The 19,791-nt window shown below is 38.6% G+C and overlaps 1 protein-coding gene across 1 annotated transcript in view; it reads right to left on the minus strand.

Moving 5' to 3' along the window:
- Positions 1-19,591, minus strand: part of Vegfc (vascular endothelial growth factor C) — a 98,903-nt gene extending 79,312 nt beyond the window's left edge. The window contains exon 1 of the mRNA XM_050147306.1: positions 19,310-19,591. Within this exon, the coding sequence (XP_050003263.1) occupies positions 19,310-19,456 (147 nt within the window). The 5' untranslated portion in view covers positions 19,457-19,591. The remainder of the gene's footprint in view (positions 1-19,309) is intronic.
- Between the last annotated feature and the right edge of the window lie 200 nt (positions 19,592-19,791).

Here is a 19,791-nt window from a genome sequence, read left to right on the forward strand (position 1 = left end):
AATTCCAGCTGATTCTTTAGGATGCGGTTATGCTCAATACATATTCACTTAAAATGTTTATTTTCAGAAACCCAGATATACACTTAGAAAGACAACTTCAATTCAAATAAAAATGAATGGCCATGCATGTGAAACTTAGATGTTCTCAGCACATATCTAGGGGAGGAAAAAGTAAATACCAAAATCATCAATGATATAGATTATAACAGAGATTTATGCCACACATATTTGCATATTATGTACTTTTTAAATAATGTACACTCCAGGATCACTTAATTTACATCACAGCAAATGATTTCAATACAATGAATACTGTGTGCAGTTAGGGCATCCTAACAGCACTCAACCACCATGTACAGTTAGGGCATCCTGTCAATCATTGAAAACTGTGTACAGTTAGGGCATCCTGTCAATCATTCAAAAACTGTGTACAGTTAGGGCATACTGTCAATCATTCAAAAACTGTGTACAGTTAGGGCATCCTGTCTATCAGTTAGTCACTCAACCACTGTGTACAGTTAGGGCAGCTATTTCAAAATTCATGGTGTTTGTCAAATATTCATAGCAAACAAAGTGTAGACAGCAAACAAAGTGTATCTGTGTAGACAGATAAGATAAAATAGCATGATACTAAACCTTTAAACAAAACAATGGAATCAGAAAAAGTACGACCAGTCTTACCAATTATAATGATATAATTTGCCAGGTGTGGTGGAACACACCTTTAATCTCAACACTCAGGAAGCAGAGGCAGAGACAGGTAGATCTCTGATTTTGAGGCCAGTCTTATCTAGAGAGCAAGTTCTTTGAGAGCCAGGGATACATAGAAAGATGCTGTCTCTAATTTTCTTTGAAAAAAAGATTGATTTCCCTATGTAAACTTAGTAAAAATGTCATTTATTGATATATAGATTATGTCTTGAAAGGACACATCAGAACATGTTTTAATTAACATTGCTTCTTATACCTGGCTAAATTTATATTCTGCAGATTGCCAAGTAAGAATATCTTAAAAATTAATTGTTCCTGCTTTAGAACAGGACAAGCTATCCGATTTAAATAATAGATACTGTCAAAGTGCCTCACCATAGGAAATATGTTGCATAAATGCTGCCGACTCCAAGGAAGTCTAACCAACAAACAAATGAGAAATGATCTGGCAGAAATGATTTTAGACACATATCCAGGAGATAAATTGAGCAAATCTAAGCCCAAAGGAGAAATAAATACATTGCAGGTAGGAAGCTGTCAATATTTAAATCTCGAATCATTTTAGCTGTACTGCTGCCTTGCTTGTACTATTTAGTTCCAGTTTAGAACTAAGAAAATAATTTAATTGAAAGAAATGCACCAAGTCTATAAGTAAACTATTAGAAATATTATATTAACATATACAATATTTCATTTACTGCTTAATATTTTTGACAAAAAAAAATGTTAACCTGAAACCCTTAATCAGTATAGAACAGTTTGCAACCATTTGGGTGTACGATGTACAGAATTGTTTGGAAGAAAAGAACTCTGCAAGTCACCCAATCATGTTTTTTATCACCTCTAGACATTCCTTTGAGTTTTAGAACTGCAGTTAAAACAGTTATGTGACATCTGCAAGCCGTTGCTGACAGATGTGATAAGCCTGTAAGTCATAAACTGTAGACCCAGCTGTTTTACATTTCAATGAACATTCTTTTCTAAGGTCGCATCTGAGGACTGTGATGACACATTCAGGGTTCCCAAGGCCTATAATCAATCATAGGTTCTGAACAGTTCAGGTGTGTTAATTGTTCATTGATCCAAGAATACGTAGGAAAATATTTTCTTCAACATCGTTTCTCGTCAGTTTCAAGACTTCTCATCCAGTTTTCCTCTCTAATACCTTAAAGAATGCCCCCCTCTATCCTGCCTAATTTTCCAAGCAATCGGAACTAGAAGAGGTTCATCTCCAGGCTACAAACACTTCTTTTATAACTTTCTTTTTTTCTTATTGAGATCATAATTTAATTGCATTTCTCTGTTGAAATAAGGAGCGGCGGGGCTGCGTCCCCAACACCCCAGCCGCTTGGCTAGCTCATGCCCGAAATAACAACACACAAACTGTATTCATTTAAAGAACTGCTTGGCCCATGAACTCTAGCCCTTACAGGCTAATTCTCGCACCTGGACTAGCCCATTTCTAATAATGTGTGTAAGCACCCCAAGGTGCGCTTACCGGGAAGAGTCTAGCCTCCATCCATCTTCATCGCATGTGCCTCAGAGAGCAGAGCTATCGCGTCTACCCGGGAGAGCTGAGCATGGCGTCTGTGCTCCCGAGCTGTCGGCTCTCTCCCCGGAAGCAGAGCAGAGTCTGACCTCACTTCCTCTTCCGCCCAGAATTCTATTCTGTTTACTCCTCCCATCTATGTTCCAAGCTGAGGCCAAGCAGTTGGTTTATTATAACTTAACCAATGAAATCAACAGATTGATATATGACACTCCCACATCATTTCTCTGTTTCCTTTCCTCACTCCAAACCCTCCCATATTTTCACCCTAGCTCTCTTTCAAATACAGTCATTTTGTATTCATTGCTGTTACTTGATTTATGTGCATACATATATATTCTTAAGTACAAGCTACTTAATCAGTATAATGTTAATTATATATGTTTTCAGAACTCAGCACTGGTATTGGGTAACCAACTGGTGTGCTCTTCCCTGGAGAATATTATTTCTACATTCTCAGCATTCCTTAGTTGCCTGTAGTTCTTCGTATAGGTTTGAGACTTTATGGGCTTGTCCCTGTCTTCTTGGCATGGTCCTCGTTCCGCTCATTTTGGGATCGTTGTGTTGGTGATACTTTATGGGTGTATTTTTTTGGTATTACTAGGACACACAGTTTCACCACACATTCTGGACCTCTTGGTTTTTGCAATCTTTCTACCCCTTCTTCCACAATGTTCCTTGTATCTTAGCTGTGGGAATGTTTTTGTAGCTGTATCCATTGGGACTGGGCTCCACACTCTGCATTTTGATTGGTTGTGGTTTTCTGTAGCAGTCTTCATCTGTCACAAAGATATTTCTTGATCATGAAGTCTTCCAAATGAGAGAGGCCACCAACAATTTTACCCAGTGATGATTTCTGAGTCATAACATCAATGGCCAACATGACAAAATAATCCTAAGGTTGCAAGAGTAGTAGCATGTACAACTCAGTGATAACCAATTACTCTCTAATTGGACTTAAGACCTAGTCAACAAGAGGAAATCACGCCTGATACTGGCAACCTAGTTAATTACTTAGTGCTAATGAAGTCGTGGATATTGGAGGAGAATCTATAACTACTAATTTCCTAAACCAGCATAATCTCTAACAATGTAAACATTTAGCCTTATACTCAAAGGTAAGTGTAATCCTCACTCCCCATCAAGGAAACAGAATGAACAATGAGTATACGGGCATTACCAAGACATATGACCTTTCTTTATTTGAAATTCACTCTTGAGTAAAACATCTTAAAGCATGCATAAATCAGAACTATAACATTTTTAAAGTATCCATCAGCAGAATATAGAAATTAAATTACAAAGATAAAAGTTATTCTAACTTCAAGGGTCAGTACATTCATGGCACCATGTGCAAATTTAGAAATGTAATCCTTCATCAAAAATTATGCAGTAATTATGAAAGTCTTGGTTTACCTAAATGTAATAATTTTAATTTTCTTTTGACATACAGAACAATCTGAAATTGTAAAACAGTTTCTGCTTTTCAAGGAAGAAAATAAGGAAACAAGAAGAAAATAGTTCTTTTAGCAGGAAAGCGATTTTAAAAAAAAGCAGATAAACCCCTATTACATTTTATCAACTAACCTCTGGCAGTACTTGTTACAAGTTACTCTGGGTTCCATGACCTAAATTAATTAGGTTTCAGCTATGAAAAGTTCCAATTATTTCTTTGAATTGCACAGACAAATTGAATCAGAGCTGACAGAGCTATGGCATAAAGCACAACATATGGCCAATTCTATGAGGAGAAAAAAAACCAACACTCTCATGTCCTGAGATATTTCCTTTTTTGCATTTTTTATTTTATTACTTAAAAAAATACAAATCCAAATACCCACTCCCTCCACACCACACACTCTCCCACCCCATCCCCTCCAATCCTAAGAGAGGGCAATGCACCCCAACCTGTGGAATGTCCAAGGCCCTCCTTAAAATATCTAGGTTGGGCAAGCGAATAGGATCCCAAGAAGCCAGTACATGCAGTAGAGATATATCTCAGTGTCACTATCAGCAGCCCCTTAGTCTGCCCCAACTGTCAACCACAAAGACATTGGAGCACTGCACTGAGCTCCCAAGATCCAGTTGAAGAGTGGAAGGAATAAAGGTATGAGCAAGGAAGTCAAGACTATGAGGGGTCCATCCACTGGGACAGTTTGCCTGAGCTAGGGAGCTCACCAGCTCCAACTGGACTGGGAGTGAACGAGTATGGGAACAAACTAGTCCCTCTGAATGTGGTCCTGAGATATTTGAAAGTTGTTGCCAAAGCTTCCCAGAGAAACAGGAAGAACAGAGAAGATTCAGAGCTCCCTGGCCCCTTCTCACCCCAGGCTAGACCTAAGCTCAAGAGCAGTTTTCTATGATGATGTCATAGTCCAAGGATTTTGGGAAATTGAAAATTTTATTATACAAGTTTTAGGTTTGCTTTTAGTGTTTTGTATATATCAGAATGAACAATACACCTATATCAAACATAAATTTTCATCCTAGTGTCAATATTTACATTTATTAAAGTATATGTTCTTTATCAACATTTTACGTTAGTCTTAGTCTCGTCATTTTTATACTTTGTTACTTATTATTTGATGTGTCCAGATGGGAATGATTTCAACTCTTAAAACTCTTTAATACATAAAATACTTCGCTTCCTTGAATCATCTATCGCATGGCTTCCTCAAAGATTTAAGACTTACACACTAGAACAGAAAGAACAATAACTAAATGCTAAATCCACTGACAGATGTTATAAAGTGACTGACAGAAATACACAGCTGTTCTTGGGTGAATACACAGTATCTATGCCACAGACCCTGTGTACTTAAATATCTGGTTCCTTGGTTTACTTTAACTGATATTGATTTTTTAAAAGACCTAACATCTAAAAACTTGATAACTTTTAAATAAGGCTTTATTTTATGCACAATTAAACTCAAAAGTATTTTTATTTTAATCAAAACAAATATAAAATAATGACAGGCAAGCAAAGGACAATGTGACTTGCCATGCTGATGGTCTAGCTGTGTCAAATGCAGATTCTTTGTAGGTAGCATTGTTCAGAAGCTTCAGTGACTCGACTCTGATGTGATGAATTTATATTATGGTTAGCCAACAGTAAAAAAAATTAAAAAGCATATTTCTAGGACAGGCTCTACAGTTAGAGCACAGGCTGCTATTCCAGAGGTCCCACACAGGAGCTCCCAATTGCCTGAAACCCCAATCCCAGGGCACCTGAACACTCTTTTGGCCTCTCTGGGAAACAAGCAAACACATACAACACATAGAAGCATACAGGCAAAACACACATCTATAGAAAATAAAATAAAAATAAATTCATAAAAACACATTTAGGAAGAAATCGATTAAGGAAGTAGGACCCTCTTCTAGAAAAGAATGCCATTTGAAACAGTGATTCTTAGCATGTCCTACATAAACTATTTTTCCAATAAACATCCCAGAAATTCAATTAACAAATTCCAATCTGACAAAATTTTAACAAATTTTGTATTACCAAAGACTGACTGCATCCTCCGTACTGTTTCACAGAGCCGAAAATACCTCCTTCTTTACATTATTTGTGCATACTTCATACAAACACAGTCCTATACTGATAATTACTATACATGTAGTAAACATTTCAACTTATAACACCAGCTAATATTATAATAAAATCAAATTCATCTTCAAAAAAGGTATCCACTACAATCCAAAATAATAGGATGATGCATAATTAGTTATGAAAATGTAATGTAATAAAAAGTCCCATGTTACAAAAAATTTAAGTTCAAACTCAAATTGATAAAAAAACTCAATATATACTTCCATGTATTTTATGAAGACACATATATATTGCAATATGAATGTACATAAACAATAAAGACATTTCTAGCAGCGATGGATACAGTTATTCTGTAATAAGAAAGTGCAATTTGGGGACAGGAAAATAGCTGGTGGGTAAGAGCACTTACACTGTATTTTAGTTACTCTTCTTTTGCTGTAAGAGACACCATGACCATGCAACTTATAGAAGACAGCTTCCTGGGCCCTGGCTTACAGTTTCAGTGGGTGAGTCTGTATCCATCATGGTGGGGAACACGTTACCAGGCACCAAGTGTAGAGCTAGTACAGAAGGAGGGAGCTTACATCTGATACACAGCAGGAGACAGAGAAAGGGAGGAACACTAACCAGGAATGGCATGGGCTTTTGAAACCTCCTTCAAAAAGGCCACACCTCCTAATCCTTCTCAAACAGTTCCCCAAACGGAAGACTAAGCATTCAAATATGTGAGGCTGTGGAAGCCATCCTCATTCAAACCACGACCATTGTAAACCACATGACTGAGTTCAATCCACATTAATGTTTGTTTGTTTGATGGGCTAATGGGTGACTTGCTCATTTAAATCTACAATTCCAGAATGCCAGTGGTTGGTGAGATGGAAGGGAGAATTGGCTTGAAGCTTAACAGCCTGCTAGTCTGGAGTACACTACACAATAGAAACAAGACTAAAGACAGCCTCAGCAAGGACTCCCGGGAGTTGTCCTCTAGCTTTAACATATACTGTGGTATATGTACACCTGTAATATCCCCTCTCCCTCTTTCATCTTTTAAAGTAATTTCAAGCCTACTTAAAATATTTAATTGAAAAAAATCACAATGGGAATAAACATAATGTAAAAAACAGTGTTGAGATGTACTATAAAAAGACTTCCTACTGGGTGTCTGATATTTTGATTTAAAACAATGACTATATTGAAGAAGGACACTTAAAAGAAATCCCACACTAGCTCAGAATTGAGAATAATAGAGGGTTATTTGTTTAGGGGTAGACTCACAAATCACAATTCTCTGCTGGAACAGAGAACAGCACCTGAATTCCGTAGGCAGAAAAGAGACTGGATGTGTGCTTTACATGGGCATAAACAATATAAGAGGCCCCGCCCAAGTGGGCCAGTAACTTAAAGCTGGTAGGAATTCCTACAGCACTATATCTTTGAGTATCAAAGGGCACATTGTCCAATAGGATACCTTGCTTTACGGTCAAACAGTATACTCTAATTTCAACTTCCTTACAAAGATCATGGCATGGTGACATATTTTTTCCTACTTTACATAGAAAAGGACAATTTATTGTCAATTAAAAAACACAGGACCTAGAGTACAGCAAAGTTCTCATGGGAAAAAAATCAATTAAAATGATAACAGCTGCCGGGTGTGATGGCACACCTTTAATCTTAGCACTTTGGGAGGCAGAGGCAGGAGGATCTCTATGACTTCTAGGCCAGCCTGGTCTACAAACTGAGTTCCAGGAAAGCCAGGGCTATTACACAGAGAAACCTGTTTCAAAAAAAATTCATATAAATATGTTTATCTATATAAGATATTATATATGTGTGTGTGATGTTATATATAAGAACTTCAGTGTTATAAAGTAATATCATGCAGTTTCAGAAACAGTTAAGTCATTGATTTGGAGTAAAATACATAGCCACTATATTGAAATCCAGACTTAAGAGATTTTGGTGACCTTTTATTAAACAATTAAAGTTTTTTTCGTATTTTATTTTATTTCTCTTGTTTTTTTTCGAGACAAACTTTTTCTGTAGCTTTGGAGCCTGTCCTGGAACTAGCTATGTAGACCAGGATGACCTCAAACTTACAGAGATCAGCTTGCCTCTGCCTCCCAAGTGCTGAGATTAAAGGCATGCACCTGCACTGCCAGAAGAATTAAAGATTTGTAAAATGTACCCTTATGTAGAACTCATAATTCAGATTAATGGCAACTGGGAACTTGGCATTTTACTGAGCTATTTATTAAAACTCACCTATTGCTTTCACTAAGCAAAAATCTACTATTTACACACGATACACAATAGATCCAATAAAATGTATAGTTTATCTCAATATCAAAATTTAACTAGAGTGCATAAAAATTTCATTTGGTAAGGTATTTTAAGTCACATTGGGAATTAAATTATATTTATCTGCTTAATTTCAATTTTGATTGGTCTGAGAAGATCCTATGAAGAGAAAGCTGGGCAACTCCAATGGAATAAGTGTAGCTATTAACTGAGGCACATCAGGCATATACTCACCACTGTGCGCACATTTCACAGTGGTATCATAAAATCTCCATCAAGAGCAGCTTCAGTACTAATAAAAATGGCACAGGAGAGCCAAAATCGAATTTCAGAGTGTGTCAGCTCAAGAAGGATTGAGGAGCTTTTGCAGGATGCATGTCCTTGTGCGAGTCTGCTTTCCATATGCTGACAAAGTACTCAAATACTTCGAGTATAAAACCATTACTTGAACTCACGGTTTTCAGGTTTCAGGACATGATGACTTGGCTCTGTCATTTTGGCATGTGATAAAAACAGAGTATCATGGTGGGTGGTAGAGAGTACTAAAACCTCTGGAGAACTGGAAGTGGGGAGATTCTAATATCTCTAAGGGTAGGGCCTTAGTAACCTAACTTGAATCATTTTCATTAGACCTTAAATCCTAAAGGTTTCACTTCTTCCCAGCAGCACTCACTACAGGCTGGCAACTAAACCAGAACAGAGGTAGAATAATGAAAGGAAAGAAGGAGGAAGGGCAATGAATCAAAATGGAATCACTTCAGTGTAAAATGTAGCATTCACAGAAACAACACTCCTTTGTTATGACTGTGGTGGTGGTATAAATGCCTCCCTTGGCTTATATATTTGATACTTCGTCCCTGGTTGATGGAATTGTTTGGGAAGAATTATCACCTGCGGCCCTGTTGGAGGTGGTGTGCTAGGAGACTAGGCTTTGAGGTTTCAAAAGACTCCTGCCTACCCATTGCCTGTCTGCCTAGTGGTTGTGGATCAAGATGTGAGTTCTCAGTCATTCCTTTACTCCTTCATCAAGGATTCTCATCTTTGAAGTTGTAAGCTAAATTAAATGATTTCTTTTATGAATTGCCTGGATGATGGAGTTTACGACAGCAACAGAAAAGTAACTAAGAATGCGAACAGTCAAATGAGTTTGGAGTCAATCGGTTATACTGATCATAGATCTTAAATTTCTTGTAATTGGCTCACTGTCGTGTTTCACATGACTCAGTAATATAGTGATGTTCCACTCACGGAGATAACCACAAGCTTGTATTTTCTAGATTAGAATTCATCTCCACCACATCAGGTATCATTACTGGCAAAGTTAAGAGGGGAAAATCTTATATTAAAATCTATGATTTCATTATTTGCTTAATTTGTGTATCTAAAGCTTAGACATCCTGGTTTTAAGCGTGATTATCATGACTTATGAGTGATTTTGGCCCAAAATTGTAGTTTAGCATGGATAATCACCAAAAAAATTGAAGAAAGTCAGGAGACTCAAAGAGAACAAGCAATGAATCACTTTTCTCTCAAAACTAATATTTGGCTTCGAGGCAAAAGGATTGGCTTGTTTTCCTAGGATGTCATTAATGTCACGACCTATAAGCAAACATGAATCTAAGTGAGGATTCCATTTTCAAAACAGAAACTTGGAAGAGGGATTTGAAAGAAATAAAGTAACTAAATACAACAGACACAAATAAAGAAAAAGAATTAAAAATATTCCATTTAGGCAACGATACTATAGTAAAGTAACCCATGGTGGTTTCAAACAAGCCCACATCTGGTCCTTGATATTAACTGGCTACTTCCAAGAATTTTTTTTTGAGTGAGCGGAAATAGCAATGCATTTTACAGATTATAGGAATTCAATTACGGGACACAAGGCAGCTGTGGGGCCACTTGTGTTAAAAGAAAAAGAAAACATTTTATTTAAGTTTGCAATATGATGTAATGTGTCAAATGTATACATGTAGTGGGGAGGGACCTGACTTATGTGTAAAGAGAAAAAATGAGAAAAAGTGACATTTTCTTGGTGAAAGGCTGCTACCAACACACCTTCTTTAGTTTGTTAACCATGTTTGCCATTTCTGAAAAGGTGGCACACATTTCACACTACTCGTTGAGGGAGTAGGTCCCTATATGCCTAGTCAATTCCCTCAAGGGTGACTGGTGTGCTGTTTGTCTCTGCATGGCACACACCCATGCACTCATTTGCTCTGTGTTGCTTCCTTTTGTTTTGAAACTCTCCTAGTATCATAACAAGCTAGGCTCAAAAATATTACCCATTTCATGAAAATTTTCTCTGCATGTAAGATAATATTAAGCAAACAATATTATTTTTAATTGTGATTTGCCCAAAAAAACAAAATAAAAGTAAGTAAACAAAAGTGCAGCAGTAGAAACCCTGTCCTAAAAGAAAAAAAAAAAAAGCTCAACAGTGTTTAAGAGAAATAGTCTAATAGTCTATAAATGAAAAAAGTCACTACAAGAAATTATTTTATGTAAAAGTCTACATCTGAATGCTGTGAATCTTCTTCCATATAAGTGCTTTGTTCAGATGAAATTCTAATCTTTAAATTAAAATTCAAGATTATTTTTTTAAAAAGATGATACCAGCATGCTTGCAGACAAATGTACGGATAATGAATTGTCCATGTGAATATCTATTTATGTGCTGGATGGCTACTGTGTTCTGTTGGGAAGTATGACTGATAGCTGATTGAAAGTCCTAAAACATGGGGATCCTAAGAAAATGACTAGGTTCGAGATGATATTTAGAGCTTAGAATTGTGCATTCTTCTTTCTTATGACCCTTTTTCTCTTTAATTGTTGTAACTATGTGTATATATACATATATATTTCTAAATACATAGATATGACCTTCCTAGTCTATATGTGACTTGCATGCACATGTTTTCATGGCTGATCATTTGCGTTGTAAAACCAATTGATGTCTTTTTTTTTTTTAATTCCTTTTTTCTGACCACTCATGTTCCTCAATGCCCAGCAACACATAGCATTGAACACAAGGGAATCATGCAGTTGATAGCATTGACTGATGACCTAATAGAATGGTCAAATGAAACCAACTATGGTAGAGTGAGGGCATTCAAAGCACCCAGGTAAACCAGAAGTGTCGATTCCATGATTCATCTAATGGACAACAGACATGGTACATCCTGTACCAGCTGCCATACAGGAAGACAATCGCAAAGAAGCAAGGAAAGCTCACTTTTCCTAGCAAATCCACAGAAGCTTAGCTGTTGCATGTAACTTTCATTGAGTGTTCTTCATAGTTCTTCAGTGAAATGCTTTTTAATATTTTAGGCATACACACTAACTTAATTTTAGATTTATAGATTTGTCAACATAATTTTGCTGTGATTTTTAGATGCTCACACATTGAAGTACCATATTAGTGTATTTTTAACTAGCATATACTGTTCAAGACTGTTTTTTAGATTTGTTTTCTTCTTCAGACAGGTTATGGTTGTGGTGTTTGGTGTTCTTGTAGGAATCCTAAATGTGAGAGAGGGTGCTGTTGTCTCTGACTCTTTCGTCTGCTTTTGGGGCCCTCTTTCTCCTTTTCCAGCCTTAATAAGAGGGGATGTGCCTAGTCTTATTGTAATTTGATATCCATATTTAGTTGCTATTTCTGGGAAACCTGCCCTTTTCTGAAGGGAACTGGAGGAGGAGTGGATGGGGTGGGGGTGAGGGGAAGAGAATGGGAGGAGAAGAGGGAAAATTGTGGTCACGATGTAAAATATGAGAGAAGAATAAACAAAAACTAGTAAACAAATGCATGGGGATTGAACAAATAAAAATATATTTAAAATGTTTAAATATTTTTCTAAAGAGCCAGGGCTGTCACTTTCAAGGACAGACAAAACTCAGGACCCAGAACAGGTGAAAACGCGTTATAAGTACCATATGTGGAGCTTTAGCCTGAACAATTAACACTCTACGTACATAACTTCTTAGAAATTATGACAATTTATAATATATTTGCAATAAATTTCTTTTTAATGTCCTAGATAATCAGAGTTACTCCGTATGCTCGTCACATAATCTAAGCTTCGATTTTTTTTTCCCTTAGTCATGAAGCCAAACCATTACATTATAGAACGCTAACCACAGAGGCCAGTCATAGTGTTATTCCATCCCTCTAGCCATTACTTAGCTCTCTACTCTTGAAGCCTCAATGATATAGTGGGAAACTTTGCTTTTATCTTCACTTTACTAGTAAAGAAACTAACCTGTGTTGTCCTATGCAGAGTAGGAGGCACTGGCAGGGTATGAATGCGGATAGCCACAATAAGGATTCAGGAATTATCACAATGCCTCCACGCCTCTTCATTGCTTAATTTTCTGTCCAAACAGTTCTACTCTTGGCTGTTATGTGACTGCAACAAGTTGCAAACAATCAGCATGACTTCTAGACTGTTCTTGAAAGTTCAGAGGAATTTACAAAGGTTCTGCCATCAGAGGAAAAGCAAGCTTGGGTCCAGCTTTCACCACTTAAGACCATATGCTTTGTGTAAAAGAAAAAGGGTCATTTAGAAATCAAGATATGCTGGGGGGCGGGGTGGTGGTGGCTTATGCCCTTAATTCCAGCACTCAGAAGGCAGAGGCAAGCAGTATCTGTGAATTCGAGGCCATCCTGGTCAAGGGTGCAAGTTCCAAAACAGAAAGGAAGGAAGATAGGAAGATAGGAAGATAGGAAGGAAGGAAGGAAGGAAGGAAGGAAGGAAGGAAGGAAGGAAGGAAGGAAGGAAGGAAGGAAGGAAGGAGAAGAGAANAAGGAAGGAAGGAAGGAAGGAAGGAAGGAAGGAAGGAAGGAAGGAAGGAAGGAAGGAAGGAAGGAAGGAGAAGAGAAGGAAAGAAAAAAGAATGAAAGAAAGAAAGGAAGGAAGGAAGGAAGGAAGGAAGGAAGGAAGGAAGGAAGGAAGGAAAACCAAGATACAAGGTAAAATGAATACCAAAACAAAGTCCACTGAACACCTGTAGATGACACATGCCCCATCTTTCCAACCTACCACACAAGGAAACAGTAAAACGATGAGAATTCATCATACAAAAAAGTATTTTTATGTAAAATCATACAAAACAGCATTTGCCCTGAATGCTCAATAAAACCAACTAATTGAACACAGTCTCTGTTTGCATAAACTACAAACTCTGAATAAGCAATAGGAACTGAACATTTGCGTTGCAGAAGAACCAATTTCAAGCCTAAAGTGTTTTGTTGTAAACTTTAGAATTTAAATATGAATCAAACTCATTATCATCTCTTGTTATTCAAAGTTCTTTGCTGAATCCATTTTTCATCTGTCTTGCAATTATTGAAGACCAATGTTTTTAAAGTTCCCTTTCATTTATCCATTGCTTTTGACTTTAGCATTTTGCATACTTCATTTAATCTAACTTCCACATGTACTCTGCTCGGATATCTTGGAAATATAATGTCACATTCTCCCAGGCCTAACTTTTCCTACCAGTGAAAGATTCCTTTTTATTTAACCTGACAGCTCCAATTATCAACAGTACCTTAAATCCCAAAGAACATAAAAATGAGCCTGCACTTATGTAGCAAAAGGTCAGTTCAGCTTATAATAAGAATGTATATCCTCCAGTAATAAAGCAATCTTTACAAGATGACAGAATACATGTCTGGAAGTTGGAGAAGGGATGGGTCTCTTGTCAACTCTGATTGGTTCTTTCTGAGCCCTCTGATTGGTGAAGGCTTGTTAGACGTGAAAAGCCCCCCCCATTTTTTTTTCACAAAATCATATTGCAAATTCAGAAAACCTATTAGAAATTCTTGCAAAGGCCCTGGCTAAGCAATTGTTTTTTTTTTTTTCAATATTCTGGCAGCCAGGACATTTATGCAGTAGACACTGTGGCAAAAGCCTGTAATCCTATCACTCTGGGATTAAAAGAGAATTCCTCACCCCAGATTGCTTAGAGTTCAAGAGCAACCTAGGCTACATGAAACCCTGATCCAGGATATTGTCCATCTATGATCTACTTTTAGTCAAAGGTGTGGCAAATGGTAAAGGCTAGAAGGTTCCTGCCCATTCATAAGTAAATGTAGCTAGTTTACCCTAATGACTGTAATATGATTTCCTCTGTGTTCTTGCACAATGATAAAATCAGCAGAAAAAGTGCAGAAGGATTCTGAAAGGAAATAAAAGCATGGAGTCTTTCTTGGAGCTGGAGAGATGCCTCAGAGGCTAAGAGCACTGGCTGTTCTTCTAGAAGTCCTGAGTTCAATTCCCAGCAACCACATGGTAGCATACAACCATCTATAATGGGATCTTCAGGCATACATGCATATAGAACACTTACATTTAACACAAACATTAAAAGAAAAAGCATGAGTCTTCACAGCCCAGACAATTGGTGAAACCATTATTCTAAGATAAATGTTGTAAAGGTTCACTTTTTTTTTTTATAAAAAAGGAAAAACAAAACAAGAAACTGTTCTTAAGATGGGAGATGGCTGTCAGTAAAACACTATCAGTGAAGGCCTAAGGATCTGATTTTGATGGTGTTGATGGATCAACACCATCTCAGACCCTTAGACTAAAGACTGATATTATTCCTGGTTCAGTAACTTACATCTTACACTTATCATCCTTAATATAACATGGCACCCATCTATGGAGATGAAGTGAAAAACAAAATGACATCAGATTATGAGTCTAGAGTGACGAAGAGGATGCACAAAGGTTCGCAGGGTGGTGAGGACCATTATTATTCCCTCTTAGTCTCAATGCTCAGAGAATTAGCTGGTATCTAGAGGGTGGGGTGTTGTGCAACAGCTAGGGCAAGACCAGCACTGGCACTAAAAGAATCTGACATCCCCCACATGCCCGTCCCCTTGTCTGCAAAACCCCAGTTTCAGCTGAGCCAAGCATCCAGGCTTCAAACAAGGTGACTATATATCCCGCAAGAGCTACAGCCCCCAAATCGATGATTCCAAGCTTTCAAATCAGTGTAGGATTGGAACGAAGACTACAGACCTAAAGAGAAAGCACTGCAGTCAGAAACTCTTTGCTAAGTCAGTTTTTATCGAGTGACATGAAAAAAAAAATGGTTACCAGGAAATCATAGTTGAGAATAAATATAAAGAAGTAAAGCAAAAGAAAGGTGAATTGAGCATTTTGGATACAAATCCACATGTATCCAGCATTGTCAGAACACAGTTCAAGAACAGAGTCAGAGGCAGATTTCTGAGTGCTTATGAGAAAACTCCAAGAAAACAAGACAAGAATCTTGTGACCTCAGTTTCTTCACAAACATGGAATTTTTCTCGGAATATATTTTTCTGCTTCTCTCAGGTGTAGTGGAGAGGAGTAAGTTTATTTTAGATTATTGACTACAAACGGCTAGTGGTATTTGTTTATATGCCTGCATGGATAACACGTTTTTGCCATGTGCAGCTTGCCTGTCATGTGCGGTTTGCCCTTGTGACTGTCCACTTTACTTGTGTGACTCCTCTTCACCCTCAGAGTATAAATTGTCTGATGCTCTGTATAAAGTTGGCTACTGCATGAAACTTCAGTTACCCTCTTTGGTCCCATTCTCCCAGGTCCCACCACCGTCAGAGCAGTAAACACAGCATAGCAAAAACCAGAGAGAAGAATGAGAAAAACACATTATTATACCTTGAGCAAAACCGAGCTGTATGACTCTATATCTGTTAGCTAATTCAGAAAAGCGGACAACAATCCAATCCTTCCCTTAGACAAACCTCTTCCTTCTTCAGAAGAGGCATCTACGAAGTCAAATTGAAGCCTTTAACAGAAGTTGAGGTGGAATGAAGTAAGGAGAAGTTAACAGCACCTTATTCCTAATCTTAGAATTCTGATATTGTGGAAGGGGGGAGCTTCCTACCAAGAAGTTTATAGACAGGAGAACAGAGAAACTCAGACAAGGTCTGAACTAAATGATGACACATTATCGCTATATTAACTGTCTGTTTTACTTGAATAAAATTATGATTTTATGTGTTAAATACAAGCTAATATATTTTAACTTTTCACAGGCATTGTAGAAACAACTGTCACAACTTTATCACACACCTTAAGTCCTACTGGCCCAAGACAGTCACTTCCCTTTAAAACAGAGGCACTCAACCTATGGGGTGCAATGCCTTTGGGAGTTGCATATCAGATATCTTGAAAAACAGTAACAAAATTACAGTTATGATGTAGCAATGAAATAATTTTATGGTTGGGGGCAATCATAACAGGAGGAACTGTATTAAAGAGTCTGAGTATAGGAAGGTTGAGAACCACTGATGTAAGAGCTTACTTTGAAGTTTATTTTGCTTTTCCAAATAAGTCTTATTCCAGCTAGTACCTTAAGTGATCTGTGGAATTATACTGCTACCCATGTTCTTCTATGAAATAGCCTAATTCTACAAGTGGAAAACAATACTGTCCTATGACTAAAATATTGAGGTCAGGGCTAATTTCTCCTGCTCCTTCAACTTTCACAGTAATCAATCCCCAGAATGATGGGTCTATCCTCTGGGGACAGCTCCTTCATCATGTCCTTCTTGTCTCTGCCCTGCTGGGGCTGTGCATGACTCTCCATCTGATGTATCTCTTTGACTTCTTAATTAGACACCCTCCATTAATCTTTATGACTTTTATTCAGTCTTAGGATTGATTTCAATGGTCTGCTTATTATTTGCTGAGATCATAACTAACCCTTCTGGTTTACTTTTTGTCATAATCCAATGTCTTTCTTAGAGCTAAATTCTTCAATTCCAACTCACCAGAGTATGCTCCATGCAGACTTGGAATGCAAATTATTAGCTACAGCAATCAGGTGCTTTCTCCAAGAGCAACAATAGCCATTTGTTTGATAACAACTCTGGAATATTTCTTTTTATGCCCACAGTATCCTGTTGCTTTAGTTTTCGAACACTGTCCTGTTTGCATTAACACCCTTCAGAAAATGATTTAGGACTTTTCATTACATCATACAACCATGAAAAAAAAAAAAAACATGAGAAAGAGGAACCTACTTTCAATTATCTGCATAGCCTTGGATGGCACAAGGAAGGCTGGATGCCCAGCTCTCTTCATAGCTTATTAGCTTTTCTGTATTTGTGAAATTTAAAAAAAAAAGCGACACAGGTAGTTATACATTAACAAAGCTTTGTATGACACCTTGTTTTTATCTTAGGGTTTTAGGAAACTTACAAGGGTGTCCTTCAGGTTCTCCACTGCTTGAAGGGAACTGAGGTACTTGGAAAGGCCACTAGGGAGAGACATGGAGTCTTTTACACCAGTGCTTGGCTCACTGTGTATACTGTGTGCTGTGTGCACAGCAAGGGCACAGCGGTTTCCTGAAAACATCTGGAAAATAGGCTGTCAAGGTCCTCTTCACCCACTAGGGAACAGCTAAGTACACAGGTACATTGCCCATGAAACTCAAAGACACAAAATAAAGTGTCCTCCTACAGATAAAAAAAACAACTTGTATTCCATACCAAATATAAGTGCTTGTTCACCATACAAAATTTAAGAGGTGATTAAATATAGAAAGAGACTTTTGCAAACAAAATACATACAATTTCAGAGAAAAAGAGAAATTTAAGGCATGCAAATGACAATAGCCTTGAAAATTAAAAATGAAGGAACTTTTTTTTTTTTTAATCTTGCAACTCTCTACCTTTCTGGAACACACACCTGAGCGCTCAGACATACACACACGTTTGTGCTCCAGTACAGTCACTCAGGACTGACTCGGTGGTGACTGACTATTGTGTAAACTATTGGCTTATCAGAAATTGTTTCTCATTTTACTCAGTGCTAAACACTTCCCTACGGTAAATCAAAGCCAGTTATCAGAGGCAATGGAGATGCTGTCTGAGTAAGTCATACCTATGAAGGTTGAAGAGTCAGAAAGTGAATGGGTCTGGCAAAACTGAAGGGCTCAAATTACAAGAAGCAGTATTAGGTTCAGAGCTTGATTTGGGTGGTATTTTGAACAATAATTTTCTCATCCTTGTAGTTACGCTAATAAGTTTACGTTGAGAGTTACGATTCTCATAATGAACTACAAATTCTGATACTTTTCGCAAATGTAAACACAATGGTAGTTGGCTTGAGTCTTGTCCGTCTCTAAGCGTAGTCTCAGACAAAACCCAGGGAGGGTGATTTGATCTCTGCACATTCCGTATGAGTTCCCCAATAAAGTCAGCTGAAAGTTGAGAGGAACACACCCCTTGCCTGTTTCCCACTTGCAGTCAGCTACAGTAAAACCACTTCAGTCTGCTCCCAGCCAGAGGGGCTTCATGGTGCAAACTTCTTCAGGACCTCAAAACTTTAAGACTTACAGATATTCTTTAGAAGGTCCCAGTGAGAAATACACAAGAACAAGGTAAGATAACTTCTTTTGAGAATCAGAATGTCTTCCAAAGTGCCTTAACATGTTTAGGAAAGGGACTTAAAAAAAAAAAAACTTAAAAACAAAATAAAACACATTGACTCTTCAATGTTTACTATATCATAGCCAGAGTTTAGAAACGCAGTTGATGAGGCTGGGGAAAAGTCTCTCTTGACAATGATTTAATAGGTTCCAATCTCTGTTACATCTTTGATTTGAGCAAGTTCAAGTCAATCCTAAAATCTAAAACCGTCAAGCGTAGTTACTAAATTTACTTCCACTTTTTCCAAACTAGTTCCCAGTGCCCAGGGCTCCCGCTATAAACACTCCAGGGCCAGAGAGCTAAGTTGTCTAATCACACATCACAGAAGCTCTTTGGAGTCCAAAGAACCAGCCAGGAAAAGAAAAGAACATTTCCCTACAGCAATGAAATTCTCTCTGGAGCCTTGCCATGGGGACAGGGTGCAAACTCTCCTGTTGGCACTAGGATACCACTCTGAAAGAGAATGCTCCATCTGTGTCACAGGACACCTTTTGGGGCCCCTTCACTCCTCTAAGTTGCTTTCCTTTCTACTAACAGCTTTCCCCCTGAAAAAAAGAAGGAGAAACTTTGCTCCAAGGAAGCGTGCACCAATCTCTCACTTTGGATCCAAAGGTTAAATAAATAATTATGCACACACTCTCCACTGCAGGTTCTCTGTACACCCAGCAAAGCCAAGCCCACAGTCCAGGACTGAGAGCTGAGGAGTCTCAGCCCAGCCCGGCGGGGTCCGCGCACCTACCTTGACCTCGCCCCGGTCGGGCTCCGCTTCCGAGAAGCCCAGTCCCGACTCGAAGGCGGCGGCGGTGGCGGGCGCCTCGCGGGGTCCCGGGATCAGCGCAGCGGCGAGCAGGGAACACGCCAGAGCCAAGAAGCCCAGCAAGTGCATGGTGGAAGGACCGGGAGCGGGGAGGCCGGTCCGCTGGCAGGCGCAGGCTGGGGCGCGAGGCTGAGGTCCTGTCCTCGTCCCAGTCCCGCGGTTTCCTTCGGGGGACCCCCCCCTGAACGAGCGGATCCCGGGGACTCCGCAGCTCCCAACTTTTGCCCTCCGATATGGCAGCCCGCGCCTGGGAGAGGCGCCGGGTGTCAGGTACGAGGCTCACAGGAAACCGGACATCCGAGCTGCCCTCGGTGGCGGCCCGCGAGGTGAAGCGAGGGCGCCGGGGGCCGGCTCCGCCGCCCGCCGATCGCGGTTTTGTTTTGGCGTTTTGCAAAGAAGGGGAG

Source organism: Alexandromys fortis, unplaced genomic scaffold, assembly GCF_014885135.2.
Source record: "Alexandromys fortis isolate MF-2015 unplaced genomic scaffold, M_Fortis_MF-2015_v1.1 scaffold_32, whole genome shotgun sequence".
Taxonomy (NCBI): Eukaryota; Metazoa; Chordata; class Mammalia; order Rodentia; family Cricetidae; genus Alexandromys; species Alexandromys fortis.